The 19,895-nt window shown below is 51.0% G+C and overlaps 1 protein-coding gene across 1 annotated transcript in view; it reads right to left on the bottom strand.

Moving 5' to 3' along the window:
* LOC137304928 (zinc-binding protein A33-like) overlaps positions 1–19,401 on the bottom strand; it is a 23,418-nt gene extending 4,017 nt beyond the window's left edge. The window contains exons 1-4 of the mRNA XM_067973713.1: positions 18,987–19,401; positions 5,568–5,663; positions 4,535–4,768; positions 2,888–2,910 (exon numbers count right to left, since the gene is read on the bottom strand). Coding sequence (XP_067829814.1) covers positions 2,888–2,910; positions 4,535–4,768; positions 5,568–5,663; positions 18,987–19,385 — 752 coding nt within the window. The 5' untranslated portion in view covers positions 19,386–19,401. The remainder of the gene's footprint in view (positions 1–2,887; positions 2,911–4,534; positions 4,769–5,567; positions 5,664–18,986) is intronic.
* Between the last annotated feature and the right edge of the window lie 494 nt (positions 19,402–19,895).

The raw sequence follows: 19,895 nt of genomic DNA, 5'->3' as shown, positions 1-19,895 counted from the left end.
GAGTGAGTGTGTGAGAGAGTGTGAGAGGGAGTGTGTGAGAGGGAGTGTGTGAGAGTGAGTGTGTGAGAGTGTGTGAGAGAGTGTGAGAGGGAGTGTGTGAGAGTGTGTGAGAGTGTGTGAGAGAGTGTGAGAGGGAGTGTGTGAGAGTGTGTGAGAGAGTGTGAGAGTGTGAGAGGGAGTGTGTGAGAGAGTGTGAGAGGGAGTGTGAGAGAGTGTGAGAGGGAGTGTGTGAGAGTGTGTTAGAGAGTGTGAGAGGGACTGTGTGAGAGTGTGTGAGAGAGTGTGAGAGGGAGTGTGTGAGAGTGTGTGAGAGTGAGTGTGTGAGAGTGTGAGAGGGAGTGTGTGAGAGAGTGTGAGAGGGAGTGTGTGAGAGTGTGAGAGGGAGTGTGTGAGAGAGTGTGAGAGGGAGTGTGAGAGAGTGTGAGAGGGAGTGTGTGAGAGAGTGTGAGAGGGAGTGTGTGAGAGTGTGAGAGGGAGTGTGTGAGAGAGTGTGAGAGTGTGTTAGAGAGTGTGAGAGGGACTGTGTGAGAGTGTGTGAGAGTGTGTGAGAGGGAGTGTGTGAGAGTGTGTGAGAGGGAGTGTGTGAGAGAGTGTGAGAGGGAGTGTGTGAGAGGGAGTGTGTGAGAGAGTGTGAGAGGGAGTGTGTGAGAGGGAGTGTGTGAGAGTGTGTGAGAGAGTGTGAGAGGGAGTGTGTGAGAGTGTGTGAGAGAGTGTGAGAGGGAGTGTGTGAGAGTGTGAGAGTGTGTGAGAGTGAGTGTGTGAGAGTGTGTGAGAGGGAGTGTGTGAGAGAGTGTGTGAGAGAGTGTGTGAGAGTGTGTGAGAGGGAGTGTGTGAGAGTGTGTGAGAGAGTGTGAGAGAGGGAGTGTGTGAGAGGGAGTGTGTGAGAGAGTGTGTGAGAGTGTGTGAGAGGGAGTGTGTGAGAGAGTGTGTGAGAGTGTGTGAGAGGGAGTGTGTGAGAGTGTGTGAGAGAGTGTGAGAGGGAGTGTGTGAGAGTGTGAGAGTGTGTGAGAGTGAGTGTGTGAGAGTGTGTGAGAGAGTGTGAGAGTGTGAGAGGGAGTGTGTGAGAGTGTGTGTGAGAGAGTGTGAGAGGGAGTGTGAGAGGGAGTGTGAGAGAGTGTGAGAGGGAGTGTGTGAGAATGTGTTAGAGAGTGTGAGAGGGAGTGTGTGAGAGTGTGTGAGAGAGTGTGAGAGGGAGTGTGAGAGAGTATGAGAGGGAGTGTGTGAGAGTGTGAGAGGGAGTGTGTGAGAGTGTGTGAGAGTGTGTGAGAGAGTGTGAGAGGGAGTGTGTGAGAGTGTGTGAGAGAGTGTGAGAGAGTGTGTGAGAGTGTGTGAGAGGGAGTGTGTGAGAGTGTGTGAGAGAGTGTGAGAGGGAGTGTGTGAGAGAGTGTGTGTGAGAGAGTGAGAGAGTGTGAGAGGGAGTGTGAGAGGGAGTGTGTGTGAGAGTGTGTGTGAGAGAGTGTGTGAGTTTGTGTGTGAGAGTGTGAGTGTGAGTGTGTGAGAGTGTGAGTGTGAGTGTGAGAGTGTGTGTGTGTAAGTGTGGGGGTGGGTGAGGGGAAGAGAGGGGCTCCTGCTGACGCTGTCTCGGTAACAGTCTCACCTGTACAGGTGTTGATCAGATTTTATCGCCATTGTTCCGACAGCGAGCAGGGACTGTCACAGGGATGGATGAACAGGGGAAATAATATCACCCACAGTTCAACCGGTTTGTGTTCACATCATGAAAGCAGGTCCCGGCCCCCAAACACTCCCCTCACACACTGTGGCCCTGGCTCATTCCTGGGGTAGGATTCCCGGACACTTGGCCACCCCCAGGGTACATCGCTCCCCCACCCCCAGGGTACATCGCTCCCCCACCCCCAGGGTACATCGCACCCCCACCCCCAGGGTACATCGCTCCCCCACCCCCAGGGTACATCGCTCCCCCACCCCCACCCCCAGGGTACATCGCTCCCCCACCCCCACCCCCAGGGTACATCGCTCCCCCACCCCCAGGGTACATCGCTCCCCCACCCCCACCCCCAGGGTACATCGCTCCCCCACCCCCACCCCCAGGGTACCTCAACCCCATCCGCACCCCCAGGGTACCCCACCCCGCCCACCCCCATCCCCACCCCCAGGGTACCTCACCCCGCCCACCCCCAACCCCATCCCCACCCCCAGGGTACCCCACCCCGCCCACCCCCATCCCCACCCCCAGGGTACCTCACCCCGCCCACCCCCAACCCCATCCCCACCCCCAGGGTACCCCACCCCGCCCACCCCCATCCCCACCCCCACCCCCAGGATACCTCACCCCGCCCACCCCCATCCCCACCCCCACCCCCAGGGTACCTCACCCCCACCCCCACCCCCAGGGTACCTCACCCCCACACCCACCCCCAGGGTACCTCACCTGTGGCCATTCTACTGGTCTGAGCCCAGAGTGTCAGTGGGGTATTCAATCTTGGAGAGAATGGCAGCTGAACCCAATCCTATCCTCACCTGAGTATACACACACTCGCTCGCTCACACACTTACACACACACACACACACACTTACACACACTCACTCGCTCACACACTTACACACACACACACACACACACTTACACACACTCACTCGCTCACACACTCACATACACACACACACACTTACACACACTTACACACACACACTCGCTCACACACTCACACACACTCACTCGCTCACACACTTACACACACTCACACACACTTACACACACTCACTCGCTCACACACACACACTTACACACACTCACTCGCTCACACACACACACTTACACACACTCACTCGCACTCTCACGCACTCACTCACTGAATCTGGAGATTCAGGATTAACGATGCCCCTGTGGTTTAATGTGGACGGGTGTTGTTCGGGATTACCTACCTTTGAAGGACACACTTGATATCCTAAATTTAAAAATAAGTAAAATCACAATAAATAAACCAAACGACTTTCTTTAAATAGCAGACAAGGCGAAACTCAAACCAACAGATATTTACAGCACAGAGGGGCTGGGGCAGAATTTCACCCAGATCTCAATTGTTGGAAATTCCCTCTTTGGCTCCTCCGCTCCCTCAGCAAATTCAGGAGCCGTTTAACCTGCCTCGGGATCCGGGGGCTCGGGACAGTGACCCGTGCGCTGGGTGAAGCTGATCCGGCCTCCACCGGGGGGGGGGCACTGGCTCCGGCGAAAGGGTTCGGCATTGCCACAGGTACGCCAATAACACACCAGGGAAACGTTCACGGAAAACCTCCCACCATCCTTGTAACCGAACCCCAGATTTATATCTGGGGGGGGGGGGGGCGGGGGGTGGGGGGAGAAACATTTAATTCCACACCTATAATGACAGTGTTACAGGGTCTCTCTAACCCCTTCCCAGCTCTCTGGGTTATGGTGGTTTTATAAGAAATAGGAGCAGGAGCAGGCCATGCGGCCCCTTGAGCCTCCTCTACTAGCATGAGATTACCCCCAAAAGCACTGAGAGATTACCCCCAACGCCACTGCGAGATTACCCCCAACGCCACTGCGAGATTACCCCCCAACGCCACTGCGAGATTACCCCCAACGCCACTGAGAGATTACCCCCCAACGCCACTGCGAGATTACCCCCCAACGCCACTGAGAGATTACCCCCCAACGCCACTGAGAGATTACCCCCCAACGCCACTGTGAGATTACCCCCAAAAGCACTGAGAGATTACCCCCAACGCCACTGAGAGATTACCCCCAAAAGCACTGAGAGATTACCCCCAACGCCACTGTGAGATTACCCCCAAAAGCACTGAGAGATTACCCCCAACGCCACTGAGAGATTACCCCCCAACGCCACTGCGAGATTACCCCCAACGCCACTGAGAGATTACCCCCAACGCCACTGAGAGATTACCCCCCAACGCCACTGCGAGATTACCCCCAACGCCACTGCGAGATTACCCCCAACGCCACTGCGAGATTACCCCCAACGCCACTGCGAGATTACCCCCCAACGCCACTGCGAGATTACCCCCAACGCCACTGAGAGATTACCCCCCAACGCCACTGCGAGATTACCCCCAACGCCACTGAGAGATTACCCCCAACGCCACTGCGAGATTACCCCCAACGCCACTGCGAGATTACCCCCAACGCCACTGCGAGATTACCCCCAACGCCACTGCGAGATTACCCCCCAACGCCACTGCGAGATTACCCCCAACGCCACTGCGAGATTACCCCCAACGCCACTGCGAGATTACCCCCAACGCCACTGCGAGATTACCCCCAACGCCACTGAGAGATTACCCCCAACGCCACTGAGAGATTACCCCCAACGCCACTGAGAGATTACCCCCCAACGCCACTGAGAGATTACCCCCCAACGCCAGTGGGACCGCCTTCACACATGGACTGCAGCGATACTAGAAGACGGCCCACCCACCAGCACCACCACCCTTCTCCAGGACAATAAATGCAGGCCCGGCCCACATCCCGAGAATTAATTATTTTTTTTTAAAAGGAGCTGCCCGGGTGCAGAATGAAGCTCTCCTCACCGTCAGGAGTCTGCTTCGGTCCTCCGTGTCGATCAGCGAGCGTATCTCAGCGATGAACTTCTCGATGGAACTGCTCTTCTTGGAGATCAGTTTGAAGCTTCCCTCCAGCGAGTGCACCAGGTTCTCGGATTCCCTCCTTAGTTTCTCGGTCAGGGCGCCCTCCTGCCTCTGCAGGAACTGGTGCAATTTGGCAAATTCAGCTTCAACGTTCTCCTGGAGACTCTCTACCAGCTCCTAGAACATTGGATTCAAGATGAGGGTGGGTAGGGGGTGGAGATGGAACGTTAACAGTCGCAGGGTGCAAACGGACGAAGGCCTTTCAGCCCATTTTATCTCTTCCTTCCTCAACACCAACCCTACTATCTTCCCACTACTGTACTGAGTGATAGCATCCCTGCCTCTGAGTCAGAAGATGTAGGGTTTGAACCATTTGACCTCCATCCAGGATACTCCACTAACCTTTGTGTGAAAAAAAATGCTTTCTTATTTTGCTCCTGAACAGCCTGGCTCTAATTTTAAGATTGCGTTCACCTCGTTCTTGATTCTCCCCCCCCCACCAGAGGAAATAGTTTCTCCGTATCGACTCTATCAATTCCTTTTAAACACCTCGATCAGATCACCCCCTCAATCCCCTACACTCAAGGGAATACAAGCCGTCGGCAGCTTACTAAAATAAATGTTGCCCAAATGTCTTATTAGGACAAGCCACCAAAAGCTTGGTCAAAGAGGTAGGTTTTAAGGAGGGTCTTAAAAGGAAGAGAGGGAGGTAGAGAGGTTTAGGGAGGGAATTCCAGAGCTTAGGGCCCTCGGCAGCTGAAGGCACGGCCGCCAATGGTGGAGTGAAGGAAATCGGGGATGCGCAAGAGGCCAGAATTGGAGGGGCGCAGAGATCTCGGAGGGTTGTAGGGCTGGAAGAGGTTACAGAGAGGGGGAGGGAGGCCATGGAGGGATTTGAAGATGAAGAAGAGAATTTTAAAACCGAGGACTTATTCTCGTAACTGTGTGTACCTGTCGTACCAGAGAAAGGGCTCACCAGAGTCTCAGAGATCTTGAACTCTTGATCGGACTGCGCCCCACGATACTCCTCCAGCTTCTTCTCAAGGAAAAGCACCGAGTTCTCCAATTTGCCCTTCAGGGAAACATATCAGACGATCAGGTACTGAGTCACGAGGAACTTCACCGATTATTAGGAAACAGCCAAAGTCCATAGGAACAGGAGTGGGCCATTCAGCCCCTCGAATCTGTTCCACCATTCAATCTGATCATGGCTGATCTGCACCTCAACTCCATATACCCGCCATTTTACATAGAATTACTTAGAATGTACATCACAGAAACAGGCCATTCGGCCCAACAGGTCGATGCTGGTGTTTATGCTCCACACGAGCCTCCTCTCATCCTATCAGCATATCCTTCCATTCCTTTCTCCTTCGTGTGTTTATCCAGCTTCCCCCTAAATGTATCTACGCTATTCGTCTCAACTACTCCCTCTGGTAGCGAGTTCCACATTCTCACCACTCTCTGGGTAAAGAAGCTTCTCCCGAATTCCCTATTGGATTTATTAGTGACTCTCTTGTACTGATGGCCCCCTAGTTATAGCCTCCCCCACAAGTGCTCCATATCCCTTACCCAACAAAAATCTATTGATCTCAGTCTTGAAAGCTCCAAACGTCCCCCAGCATTCACTGCCTTTTGTTGTGGGGGGGTTGCGGGGGACAGTTCCAGATTTCCACTACCCATTGTGTGAAAAAGTGCTTCCTGATTTCGCTCCCGCATGGCCTGGCTCCAATTTTAAGATTAGGTCCCCTCGTTCTCGATTCCCCCACCCGAGGAAATGATAGTTTCTCCGTATCTACCCTACCGAATCCTTCTCACAGTTCAATCAGATCACCCCTCAATCTTCTAGATTCAAGGGAATACAAACCACCGCCATCTCGCTCAAATAAATGTTGCCTGGATGTCTTATTTTGACACATCTTGACTTTAACCTGTGCCCCTGGTCTTTGACCCCGCGCCCTTGCGCGGTGCGCCTCAGTCCCCCCTTCCCCCAATGCCAGCGAGCGCCTGAACACAGCAGCCGCCCATAAACCACCCTCAGGTACCCGTTTCCGTTGCTTGATCACATGCTCGCGATACAAACAACAGCCAATTTGCCCAAAGTCCATTTTTTTGTTGTCGTGTCATATTCCTTTCTTGCCAGCAGGTGGTGACATTGCACTTAGTACCTGGATTTCCCCAAATCAGAGCCCAGAAATTACTGTGGGGGTTAATTTTAACCCCCGTTATACACCTCTCCCGATTTGTCCTTTCCATTGACATATAAGGAAATATTACCCCCTCCCTCCCCAACCCCGACAGCAGTGGACGAACATTTGATGCCTTTGTATGAGATTCCCCTTTTTGTTATCTTCAGGGAGGTATTAATCTACTCCAAACAGATGGGTAAACAACTGTATTGAAATATCGGCCAAAGAATTTCACACAAACACATTAAGCTTTCAAATATCACAACTTTCATACGTCTTCCGTCAGCTGTGGCTCGGTGGGCAGCGCTCTTGCCTCTGAGTCAGAAAGTCATGGGTTCAAGTCTGACTTCAGAGACTGGAGTCTTTCAGATAGAAATAGAATAGTTACAGCACAGAAGGAGGCCACTCGGCCCATTGAGCCCATGCTGGCTCTTTGTAAGAGCAATCCAGTTAGCCTTGTTGCCCTGTAAATTTTTCCCCTTCAAATATTTATCCAATTCCCTTTTGAAGGCCATGATTGAATCTGCCTCCACCACCCCCTCGGGCAGTGCATTCCAGATCATAACCACTCGCTGCGTAAAAAAGTTTTTCCTCATGTCGCCTTTGGTTCTTTTGCCAATCACCTTAAATCTGTGTCCTCTGGTTCTCAACCCTTCCGCCAATGGGAACAGTTTCACTTTATTTACTTTATCTAAACCCCTCATGATTTTGAACACCTCTATCAAATCTCCTCTCAACCTTCTCTGCTCTAAGGAGAACAACCCCAGCTTCTCCAGTCTATCCACGTAACCGAAGTCCCTCATAGAAATATAGACAATAGGAGCAAGAGTAGGCCATTCAGCCCTTCGGGCCTGCTCCGCCATTCAAAATGATCATGGCTGATCGTCTAACTCTGTACCCTGTTCCCGCTTTTTCCCCATATCCCTTGATCCCTTTAGCATTAAGAAATATATCTATCTCCTTCTTGAACACATCTAATGACTTGGCCTCCACTGCCTTCTGGGGTAGAGAATTCTACAGGTTCACCACCCTCTGAGTGAAGAAATTTCTCCTCATCTCGCTTCTAAATGGCATACCCCGTATCCTGAGACTGTGACCCCTGGTTCTGGACTCCCCAGCCATCGGGAACATCCTCCCTGTATCTTGTCTGTCTAGTCCTGTTAGAATTTTATATGTTTCGATGAGATCACCTCTCATTCTTCTAAACTCTCGTAAACATAGGCCTAGTCGACCCAATCTCTCCTCATACGTCAGTCCTGCCATCCCGAGAATCAGTCTGGAAAACCTTCGTTGCACTCCCTCCATGGCAAGGGCATCCTTCCTGAGATAAGGAGACCATGACACCAGTCAAAGAAGAGCAGGGGAGTTCTCCCTGGTATACTGACCCATATTTATCCCTCAACCAATAACGCTAAAGCAGATTATCTGGTCATTATCACATTGCTATTTGTGGGATCTTGCTGTGCGCAAATTGGCTGCCATGTTTCCTACATTACACCAACGACTACACTTCAAAAGTATTTCATTGGCTGTAAAGCTGAGGTTGTGAAAGGCGCTGTATAAATACGAGTCTTTCTGTGGTTTTGCTCACAATCAATAAATTAAGGTCTCTCTTCCTGTAATTGTCTCTGCAAATATCCTCTCGTCCTTCATTCTTTTCATCTCCGTTTCTCTTTCAAACAGTTTTTTCTCATTGTCTCTCTTTTTCTGTCTATCTCCCCCTCCTGTTTTCAACTCTATATTCCCTTCTTTCTGTGAATCTTTCCTCCCTGTGTCGTCTCTCCCAATACATTGTGTGGGTTAGATACAGAGTGATGCTCCCTCCACACTGTCCCATCAAACACTCCCAGGGCAGGTATACAGCACGGGTTAGATACAGAGTAAAGCGCCTTCTACACTGTCCCATCAAACATTCCCAGGTCGGGTACAGCACGGGTTAGATACAGAGTAAAGCTCCCTCTACACTGTCCCATCAAACACTCCCAGGTCAGGTACAGCACGGGTTAGATACAGAGTAAAGCTCCCTCTACACTGTCCCATCAAACACTCCCAGGTCAGGTACAGCACGGGTTAGATACAGAGTAAAGCTCCCTCTACACTGTCCCATCAAACACTCCCAGGGCAGGTACAGCACGGGTTAGATACAGAGTAAAGCTCCCTCTACACTGTCCCATCAAACACTCCCAGGGCAGGTACAGCACGGGTTAGATACAGAGTAAAGCTCCCTCTACACTGTCCCATCAAACACTCCCAGGGCAGGTACAGCACGGGTTAGATACAGAGTAAAGCTCCCTCTACACTGTCCCATCAAACACTCCCAGGTCAGGTACAGCACGGGTTAGATACAGAGTAAAGCTCCCTCTACACTGTCCCATCAAACACTCCCAGGGCAGGTACAGCACGGGGTTAGATACAGAGTAAAGCTCCCTCTACACTGTCCCATCAAACACTCCCAGGGCAGGTACAGCACGGGTTAGATACAGAGTAAAGCTCCCTCTACACTGTCCCGTCAAACACTCCCAGGGTCAGGTACAGCAGCGCAAACCTCAGAACAGCAGTCCCTACATTTAATCACATGGAGCCCTCTGAGACTCCTCCGAATGTGATATGTAACATCGCGGTGTGTGGATTCGGGGTAGTTTTATTTTCGTCTCCTGAAGCGGCCTCGGCTGAGCGAGGACAAAGAATAGCCTCAGCAGCCCTCGCCGCTGGCCCGCCTGTTAGGCGTTATGGTCGAGCGAGGGCTGACTGAACGCGGTGTTAGCGCCTCTAATTAAGGCGCATCGTCGCGCGGAGGAAAAACGCAGAGTCGCATCAACCCATGGAACGCAAATAACATCTGGTGCGCCCTGACGGCCCAGCGTCACTGAAACAGCCCAGGCCTTCGAGCGTCTCACACTCTCACTGCCTTTTACTTCCTGTGACCTAGTGGTTGAAACACATTTCTAAATAGCTCGGTGAGGAGCTCAGAAACAATGTACATGCAGCGGCAAAGGAAATAATCTCTTAAAGGGGCAGGCGCGTACATAACAGCGACCACGTCCATTTATAAAAGGAGGGCAGCACGTGCACAGCCTCGTGTCACTTCTCTCTCGGAGAGACATCTCAAAGCGCTTCGCAGGCAACGAAGGGGCACTTAGCTGTCGGCCAACGCAGCAGCCATCTTGCGCACGGTAAGATCCCGTTAAAAAAAAAGGAACAATTTGCTCAGTGCTTCACTGCTCACGTTCGACACAATATTCTCTATCACCCCCGTGCTCGCTGACCTACATTGGCTCCCAGTCCCCCGAAGCCTCGATTTTACAATTCTCATCCGCGTGTTCGAATCCCTCCATGGCCTCGCCCCTCTCCCTACCTGACTCACACCCCCTCCCCCCCACCACCCCGCGAGCAGGAGGTCCGGGTTTGGGGTGGGATTGGTGGGTTCTGGTCACCATTCCGCTCCCATTGGACCCGAGCGCCCCTCTGGAGGTCAACGCAACGCCCAGAGGCCAGAGCTCTGGTCTCCTGCTCTCCGGGGAGGAGGAGTTCTTGGTTCAGGAGCAGGAATAATCTGCCAGGTGTCCCGCTCGTCATCACCATCATCATCCAGTGGCCCCCCCCTCCGCTGGACGACCCATGGCAGCGGACGTCGGGCGAGCACAGGACACGGCTCGGCTATAACACCTCCCGCCTGCCCCCGCATGGCCATGTAATGAGTCAAGGAACAAGCACCTTCAGGAGAGGAGGGGGATATTTGTATGTTTGGGGGGTGGAGGGGGGGAAGAAAGTTCACACACGTTGGACGCTGTTTGAAAAGTGTTGAAAATAGCAACCACTTCTTGTCTCTTACACGAGATGGCATCGGAGATAAAGAAAGGACTAGCATTTATACAGCACCTTTCACAACCTCAGGACGTCCCAGAGCGTTTTACAGTCAACAAAGTGCTTTTATTTGAAACGAGGCAGCCAATTTGCGCACAGCAAGATCCCACAAACAGCAACGTCGCATTCACCCTCATTGTACAGAATCAAAATGGAGCAAATCCTGCCCCATTCACCCCCATTGTACAGAATCAAAATGGAGCAAATCCTGCCCCATTCACCCCCATTGCAACAAATTAAAAAACAACCCAACCCTTTCTCATTTGCAGCTGTTGTACAGAATGACATCGCAGTGAGCTCTTCCCAATAGCTCTTCCCAGCAGGCCAGAGACACACAGAGCATCGCTGCTCTACTGTGCCTTGGGGTGAGTGCTGGGATCTTCCAATCACCTTCTACATACTCGATCACATGTATTAGACGCTAAGATTAAACGGTGCAGTTGGCAGCGGGCATGTATGGCCGATTACCACATCAAAGCCCGTGAGAACATAAGAACAGAAGGAATAGGAGCAGGAGTAGGCCATACGGCCCCTCGAGCCTGCTCCGCCATTCAATCAGATCATGGCTGATCTTTGACCTCAACTCCACTTTCCCGCCCGATCCCCATATCCCTTGATTCACCAAAAGTCCATCGATCTCAGCCTTGAATATATTCAATGACTCAGCATCCACAGCCCTCTGGGGTAGAGAATTCCAAAGGTTCACAACTCTCTGAGTGAAGAAATTCCTCCTCATCTCAGTCTTAAACGGCCGGCCCCTTATCCTGCGATTATGCCCCCTAATTCTAGACTCTCCAGCCAGGGGAAACATCCTCTCAGCATCTACCCTGTCAAGCCCCCTCAGAATCTTACATGTTTCAATGAGATCACCTCTTGTTCTTCTAAATCTAGAGAGTAAAGGCCCATTCTACTCAATCTCTCCTCATAGGACAACCCTCTCATCCCAGGAATCAATCTAGTGAACCTTCGTTGTATTGCTTCCAAGGCAAGTAAATCCTTCCTTAGATAAGGAGAGCAAAACGGTACACAGTACTCCAGGTGTGGTCTCACAAAAGCCCTGTACAATTGTAGCAAGACTTCCTTACTCTTGTACTCCAACCCCCTTGCAATGAAGGCCAACATGCCATTTGCCTTCCTAATTGCTTGCTGTACCTCATATCGTAAAATCATAGAAAGTTACGGCACAGAAGGAGGCCATTTGGCCCATCGTGTCTGTGCTGGCCAAATAAGAGCTATCCAGCCGAATCCCACTTCCCAGCTCATGGTCCGTAGCCCTGTAGGTTACGGAACTTCAAGTGCATATCCGAGTACTTTTTAAATGAGTTGAGGGTTTCTGCCTCTACCACTCTACCTCTGCTATTCTATGCCTCGGCTAATACAGGAAAGTGTCCCATACGCCTTCTGAACCACCTTATCTACCTGTCCTGCTATCTTCAGGAATCTGTGGACATGCACTCCAAGTTCCCTCTGTTCCCCTACACCTCTCAGTATCCTCCCATTTATTGTGTACTCCCTTGCCTTGTTTGCCCTCCCAAAATGCATTACCTCACACTTCTCCGGATTGAATTCCATTTGCCACTTTTCTGCCCACCTGACCAGTCCATTGATATCTTCCTGCAGTCTACAGCTTTCCTCCTCACTATCAACCACACGGCCAATTTTTGTATCATCTGCAAACTTCTTAATCATGCCCCCTACATTTAGGTCTATCACAAAAAGCAAGGGACCTAGCACTGAGCCCTGCGGAACCCCACTGGAAACAGCCTTCCAGTCACAAAAACACCCTCCACCATTACCCTTTGCTTCCTGCCACTGAGCCAATTTTGGATCCAACTTGCCACTCTCCCTTGCATCCCATGGGCTTTTACTTTTCTGACCAGTCTGCCATGTGGGATCTTGTCAAAAGCCTTGCTAAAATCCATCAAATGCACTACCCTCATCGACCCTCCTTGTTACCTCTTCAAAAAATTCAATCAAGTTCGTCAGACATGACCTTCCCTTAACAAATCCATGCTGACTGTCCTTGATTACTCCGTGCCTTTCTAAATGACAGTTTATCCTGTCCCTCAGAATTGATTCCAATAATTTTCCTACCACTGAGGTTAGACTGACTGGCCTGTAATTACTCGGTCTATCCCTCGCTCCCTTTTTAAACAACAGTACGAGGTTAGCAGTTCTCCAATCCTCCGGCACCAAGCCTGTAGCCAGGGAGGATTGGAAAATGATGGTCAGAGCCTCCGCTATTTCCTCCCTTGCTTCTTTTAACAGCTGGGATACATTTCACCCGGGCCTGGCGATTTATTTACTTTCAAATATGTTAATCCTCTTAATACTTCCTCTCTCACTATGTTTATCCCATCCAATATTTCACACTCCTCCTCCTTAACTACAATCTCTGCATCGTCCCTCTCTTTTGTGAAAACAGACGCAAAGTATTCATTAAGAACCATACCAACATCTTCCGCCTCCACACATAGGTTACCTTTTCGGTCTCTAAAAGGCCCTACTCTTTCCTTAGTTATCCTCTTGCTCTTAATGTATTTATAAAACATCTTATGGTGCATGCGAACTTTCTTGTACGAGGACACCCAAATCTCTCTGAACACCAAAATTTAGCAGTTGCTCACCATTTACAAAAATATTCTGTCCAATGTGAATAACCTCACATTTCCCCACATTATAATCCATCTGTCACCTTCTTGATCAATCACTTAACCTGTCTATATCCCTTTGTAGACTCTTTGAGGTGATTTTACACTTAAATTGCGGGTGCGTTGGGGGGGCTGTAAAAATCGCAGAAATGCAGAGCGGGTTCGGAAGCCGGCTCCAACCAGCCGACTTCCCCTCGGACGGACCTGTGTGCGGCAATTAAAGCCGGCAGGACGATAGTTAAAGAGCCAAATGTTCCTCATTGAGGCCCTTTACCTGTGACATATTAGGTAGTTAGAACGATTTTTAAACTTACCCGGGCGGCTTTCCCACCGCTTCTGATTCACACCTGGTGAAACCAGGGCCAGATCAGGGAAAAAGAAACAAAATAAATTAAATAAAAAAACCATTGCACCAAGTTAAAACACAAAATCAACCTACCTTTCCACCCTGCTCTGATGTTTGATTTCTCCCTGTCCGATCTCCCCCTCTTCACCCCCCCCATGTCCCCCCGATCCTCCCCTCTCTCCCCCCCACCCCGATCCTCCCCTCTCTCGCACCCCCCCCCGATCGTCCCCTTTCTCCCCCCCACCCCCGATCTTCCCCTCCAGCGCTGGATGATGTCTTGCTCTCTCTATTTCTCTCCCCCCCGCCCCCCCCAGTGTTGCAGCTCCTGTCGGCAGTCAGCCTGTCAATCAGGGGCTGCCAGGCGCGAAACCTGGAAAGAACTTTAATGACCATCAATTACGTTGCGATCGTGTCGGAAACGGTAAGTTTTGTTTATTGGGTTTTGCCACGTGTACCTTCACCCCTCCCTCCCCCGCTGCCAACCCCCCACCATTGCAAAATCGGCCCCTTTGTGTCCTCCTCACAGCTTACTTTCCCACCAAGCTTTGTATCATCAGCAAACTTGGATACATTACACTCGGTCCCTTCATCTAAGTCATTAAATAGCTGAGGCCCAAGCACTGATCCTTGCAGCACCCCACTAGTTACAGCCTGCCAACCTGAAAATGACCCGTTTATCTCTACTCTCTGTTTTCTGTCATTAACTAATCCTCAATCCACGCTAACATATTACCCCAACCCCATGAGCCCTTATCTTGTGTAACAACCTTTTATGTGGCACCTTATCGAATGCCTTTTGAAAATCCAAATCCGTTACATCCACTGGTCCCTCTTTATCTACCCTGATGTGGAGATGCCGGTGATGGACTGGGGTGGACAAATGTAAGGAATCTTACAACACCAGGTTATAGTCCAACAGTTTTATTTAAAATCACAAGCTTTCGGAGGCTTCCTCCGAAAGCTTGTGATTTTAAATAAAACTGTTGGACTATAACCTGGTGTTGTAAGACTCCTTACATTTATCTACCCTGCTAGTTACATCCTCAAAAAACTCTAATAGATTTGTCAAACACAATTTCCCTTTCATAAAACCATGTTGACTCTGCCTAACCATATTATGATTTTCTAAGTGCCCTGTTACCACTTCCTTAATAATGGATTCCAGCATTTTCCCTACTGATATCAGGCTAACCGGCCTGTGGTTCCCTGTTTCCTCTCTCCCTCCTTTCTTGAATAGCGGGGTTACATTTGCTACCTTCCAATCCGCTGGGACCGTTCTAGAATCTAGGGAATTTTGGAAGATCACAACCACTATCTCTGCAGCCACCTCTTTTAGAACCCTAGGATGTCGGCCTATCAGGTCCAGAGGATTTATTGGCTTTTAGTCCCATTAGTTTCTCTGGTACTTTTTCTCTACTGATATTAATTACTTTAATCCTCCCTCTCATTGCCCCCTTGGTTCCCCACTATTTCTGGTATGCTCTTTTGTGGCTTCTGCTCTGAAGACAGATACAAAATATTTGTTTAACGTCTCTGCCATTTCCTGATTCCCCATTATAATTTCTCCTGTCTCAGCCTCTAAGGGACCCACGTTTACTTTTGCTAATCTCTTACTTTTTACATATTTGTGGAAGCTCTTACAATCCGTTCTTATATTTCTTGCTAGTTTACTCTCATATTCTATTTTCTCCCTTATCAATTTTTTGGTCATCCTTTGCTAGTTTCTAAACTCTCCCAATCCTCAGGCTTACTACCCTTCTTGGCAACATTATAAGCCTCTTCCTCTAATCCAACACTATCCTTAATTTTTTTTAGTTAGCCACGGATGAATCACTTTTCCCATGGAGTTTTCATTTCTCAATGGAATGTATAGTCGTTGAGAATTTTGAATTATTTCTTTAAATGTTAGCCATTGTTTATCTACTGTCAAACCTTTTAGTCTAATTTCCCAATCTACCTTAGCCAACTCGCCCCTCATACTTTTAAAATTGGCTTTATTTAAGTTTAAGTTTCGGACTTAAGTACGTCACTCTCCAACTCAATGTGAAATTCTATCATATTATGATCGCTCTTCCCTAGAGGTTCCTTTACTCTGAGATTACTAATTAACCCTGTCTCATCACACAAGACAAGATCTAAAATAACCTGTTCCCTGGTTGGTTCCATGATGTATTGTTCGAGGAAACTGTCTCGAACGCATTCTATCAGCTTGTCCTCCTTGATTTGCCCAGTCTATATGAAGATGAAAGTCCCCCACGATTATTGCATTACCTTTGTTACAAGCTGCTCTTATTTCTTGAGTGTCGTGCACAATTGTTTACTCCCACACCTGTTGCATGGGGTTAAATGTAAACAAACAGATCTGCTTTGTTTACTTTTCCTCTCTCTTTCTCCCCTTCCCTTCCCTTCCCTTTCCTGAAGGAACTGACTCCACACTGGAATGCACCCCTACAGCACTCCCTGGTACCTCACCCAACTGATTGATCGTCCCCTGTCAGACCAGGCTGTGAGTGCTGGCAGGCCATTCAACTGCAAAGGGCATCGCAAGAAAACCCAATTTTGTCCTCCGTCAGGCCCTGCGATCCCAAGGGGGCCGGGGGATGGGGAGGGGTGAGATCTCCCTGTTATCCCACCGTAACTTCAATGGGAGACCGGTGGAACCCCCAGAGTTACAGTGTGGATGGGGGAACCCTCAGAGATTCGATGTGGATAGAGTAACTTAACTGGACCAGCCATATAAATACTGTGGCTGCAAGAGCAGGTCAGAGGCTGGGTATTCTGCGGCGAGTGACTCACCTCCTGACTCCCCAAAGCCTTTCCACCATCTATAAGGCACATGTCAGGAGTGTGATGGAATACTCTCCACTTGCCTGGATGAGTGCAGCTCCAACAACACTCAAGAAGCTCGACACCATCCAGGACAAAGCAGCCCGCTTGATTGGCACCCCATCCACCACCCTAAACATTCACTCCCTTCACCACCGGCGCACAGTGACTGCAGTGTGTACCATCCACAGGATGCACTGCAGCAACTCGCCAAGGCTTCTTTGACAGCACCTCCCAAACCCGCGACCTCTACCAGCTAGAAGGACAAGGGCAGCAGGCACATGGGAACAACACCACCTGCACGTTCCCCTCCAAGTCACACACCATCCCGACTTGGAAATATATCGCCGTTCCTTCATCGTCGCTGGGTCAAAATCCTGGAACTCCCTTCCTAACAGCACTGTGGGAGAACCTTCACCACACGGGCTGCAGAGGTTCAAGAAGGCGGCTCACCACCACCTTCTCAAGGGGCAATTAGGGATGGGCAATAAATGCCGGCCTCGCCCAGTGACACACACACCCAATGAATGAATAAAAAAAACCCACAGGGATACGATGTGGATGGAGGAACCCCTGGAGATACGATGTGAATGGAGGAACCCCTGGAGATACGACGTGGATGGAGGAACCCCCAGGAGATACGATGTGGATGGAGGAACCCCCGGGAGATACGACGTGGATGGAGGAACCCCTGGAGATACGACGTGGATGGAGGAACCCCCGGGAGATACGACGTGGATGGAGGAACCCCCAGGAGATACGATGTGGATGGAGGAACCCCCGGGAGATACGATGTGGATGGAGGAAGCCCCGGGAGATACGACGTGGATGGAGGAAGCCCTGGGAGATACGACATGGATGGAGGAAGCCCCGGGAGATACGATGTGGATGGAGGAATCCCCGGGAGATACGATGCGGATGGAGGAAGCCCCGGGAGATACGATGTGGATGGAGGAAGCCCAGGAGATACGATGCGGATGGAGGAAGCCCCGGGAGATACGATGCGGATGGAGGAAGCCCCGGGAGATACGATGCGGATGGAGGAAGCCCCGGGAGATACGATGCGGATGGAGGAAGCCCAGGAGATACGATGCGGATGGAGGAAGCCCCGGGAGATACGATGCGGATGGAGGAAGCCCCGGGAGATACGATGCGGATGGAGGAAGCCCCGGGAGATACGATGCGGATGGAGGAAGCCCCGGGAGATACGATGCGGATGGAGGAAGCCCCGGGAGATACGATGCGGATGGAGGAACCCCCGGGAGATACGATGCGGATGGAGGAAGCCCCGGGAGATACGATGCGGATGGAGGAAGCCCCGGGAGATACGATGCGGATGGAGGAAGCCCCGGGAGATACGATGCGGATGGAGGAAGCCCCGGGAGATACGATGCGGATGGAGGAAGCCCCGGGAGATACGATGCGGATGGAGGAAGCCCCGGGAGATACGATGCGGATGGAGGAACCCCCGGGAGATACGATGCGGATGGAGGAAGCCCCGGGAGATACGATGCGGATGGAGGAAGCCCCGGGAGATACGATGCGGATGGAGGAAGCCCTGGGAGATACGATGCGGATGGAGGAAGCCCCGGGAGATACGATGCGGATGGAGGAACCCCCGGGAGATACGATGCGGATGGAGGAACCCCCGGGAGATACGATGCGGATGGAGGAACCCCCGGGAGATACGATGCGGATGGAGGAAAACGGCCAAAGTTTTGCCATTTTCGCACCAAAGTATTTGCGGGTCACCGGGAGAATCCCACTGTGGAATTCCATGGCCTCTGTGTCCATTTGCACTCTCGCCAGCAATGGTCAGCAAGACTCAGGACAAGGAAAAGTAACAACTTGCATTTATATACAGCGCCCTCAACGACCTCAGGACGTCCCAAAGTGCTTTACAGCCGATGAAGTACTTTTTTGACACGTAGTCACTGTTGTAATGTAGGAAACGTGGCAGCCAATTTGTGCACAGCAAGATCCCACAAAAAAAAGAGCAATGTGAATAATTTGTTTTTATTGACGTTGGTGGAGGGATAAATATTAACCAGAACACCGGGGAGGACTTCTTCGAAATAGTGGCCGGGGGATCTTTTACATCCACCTGAGACGGCAGACGGGGCCTCGGTTTAACCTCACATCTGAAAGACGGCACCTCCGGCGGTGCGGCACTCCCTCGGGACTGGCGACATGGAGCGATTATGGGTTCGAGTCTCCGGAGCGGGACTTGAATGGACGAGCTTCTGTCTCAGAGACGAGCGAGTGCCACTCACTGAGCCACGGCTGACGCCTTTGTTATCAAAGCTGGGGGCAGCTACTGCTTAAAGGGGCCAAAACAAGAGAGCCACTGGGGGACGATTTTCAACTGGCTGCCCGTGTGTAAAACTGGCTTCAGCCGTGACAAATGCCGCACGATTTTCCTTTACGTTTAAACCAATGGGGGGGCATTATACCCCTCACTCCTCACACTAAGCAAAAGGTGTCAGGTCTCTAGAAATCCCCAATTCAAATCACCCTACCTTGCAGAACTCGTAGGCCTCCTCAATGGTTATCAATCTATGGCTCCTCTCCTCGCCCAGTGCCAGGCAGCTGGAGCAGATTAGCCTGAGATCCTTGGAGCAAAACAGCTGGGGGTCCTCCAGGTGGACCGGGCACCTCAGGCCATTCCCCCCGGTCTCCACCCCTGGGTTCAGGTGCTGGAGGCTCGCCACCATGGTCACCAGGAGCTGGTTGGTCACCAGTTCCCTCCTGGGAAACTCCCTGCCACACTGGGGGCAGGAGACCACGGCCTCCAGCTCCCCCCACACCCCCACGATGCAGGCCTTGCAGAAGTTATGGCCGCAGTCCAGGGTCACGGGCTGGGTGAACATCTGAGCACAGATGGTGCAGCTCAGGTCCTGGTGCAGCTTGTCGGCCATCGGTAGCCCTTCTGTGTCTCAGTCTCTCTGCACGAGGACCTGTACTAAACCACTGCTTTGTATTTTTAGATGCCACACTTCCTGCTTTCGGTATGACCGCATTTCAATATGGTCAGTGACAGCGAGGGTGAAATCTACTGCTGTTCATTCACACACGGACTGTGATCTTACTGACCTCTTTTTTTTCTGCTCATCGTGTGAGGGAAATAATTTGGAGAACACAATAATTTACCATTTTACGCTCCCTGCGTAACCACCAAACACTCCCAGGTCAGGCAAAGCACGGGTTAGATACAGAGTAAAGCTCCCTCTACACTGTCCCATCAAACACTCCCAGGGCAGGAACAGCACGGGTTAGATACAGAGTAAAGCTCCCTCTACACTGTCCCATCAAACACTCCCAGGGCAGGAACAGCACGGGTTAGATACAGAGTAAAGCTCCCTCTACACTGTCCCATCAAACACTCCCAGGGCAGGTACAGCACGGGTTAGATACAGAGTAAAGCTCCC

The sequence above is a fragment of the Heptranchias perlo genome, chromosome 39, assembly GCF_035084215.1.
Source record: "Heptranchias perlo isolate sHepPer1 chromosome 39, sHepPer1.hap1, whole genome shotgun sequence".
Taxonomy (NCBI): Eukaryota; Metazoa; Chordata; class Chondrichthyes; order Hexanchiformes; family Hexanchidae; genus Heptranchias; species Heptranchias perlo.
Note: the sequence above shows the minus strand (reverse complement) of the source record. Positions and strands in the feature narration are given on the sequence as shown.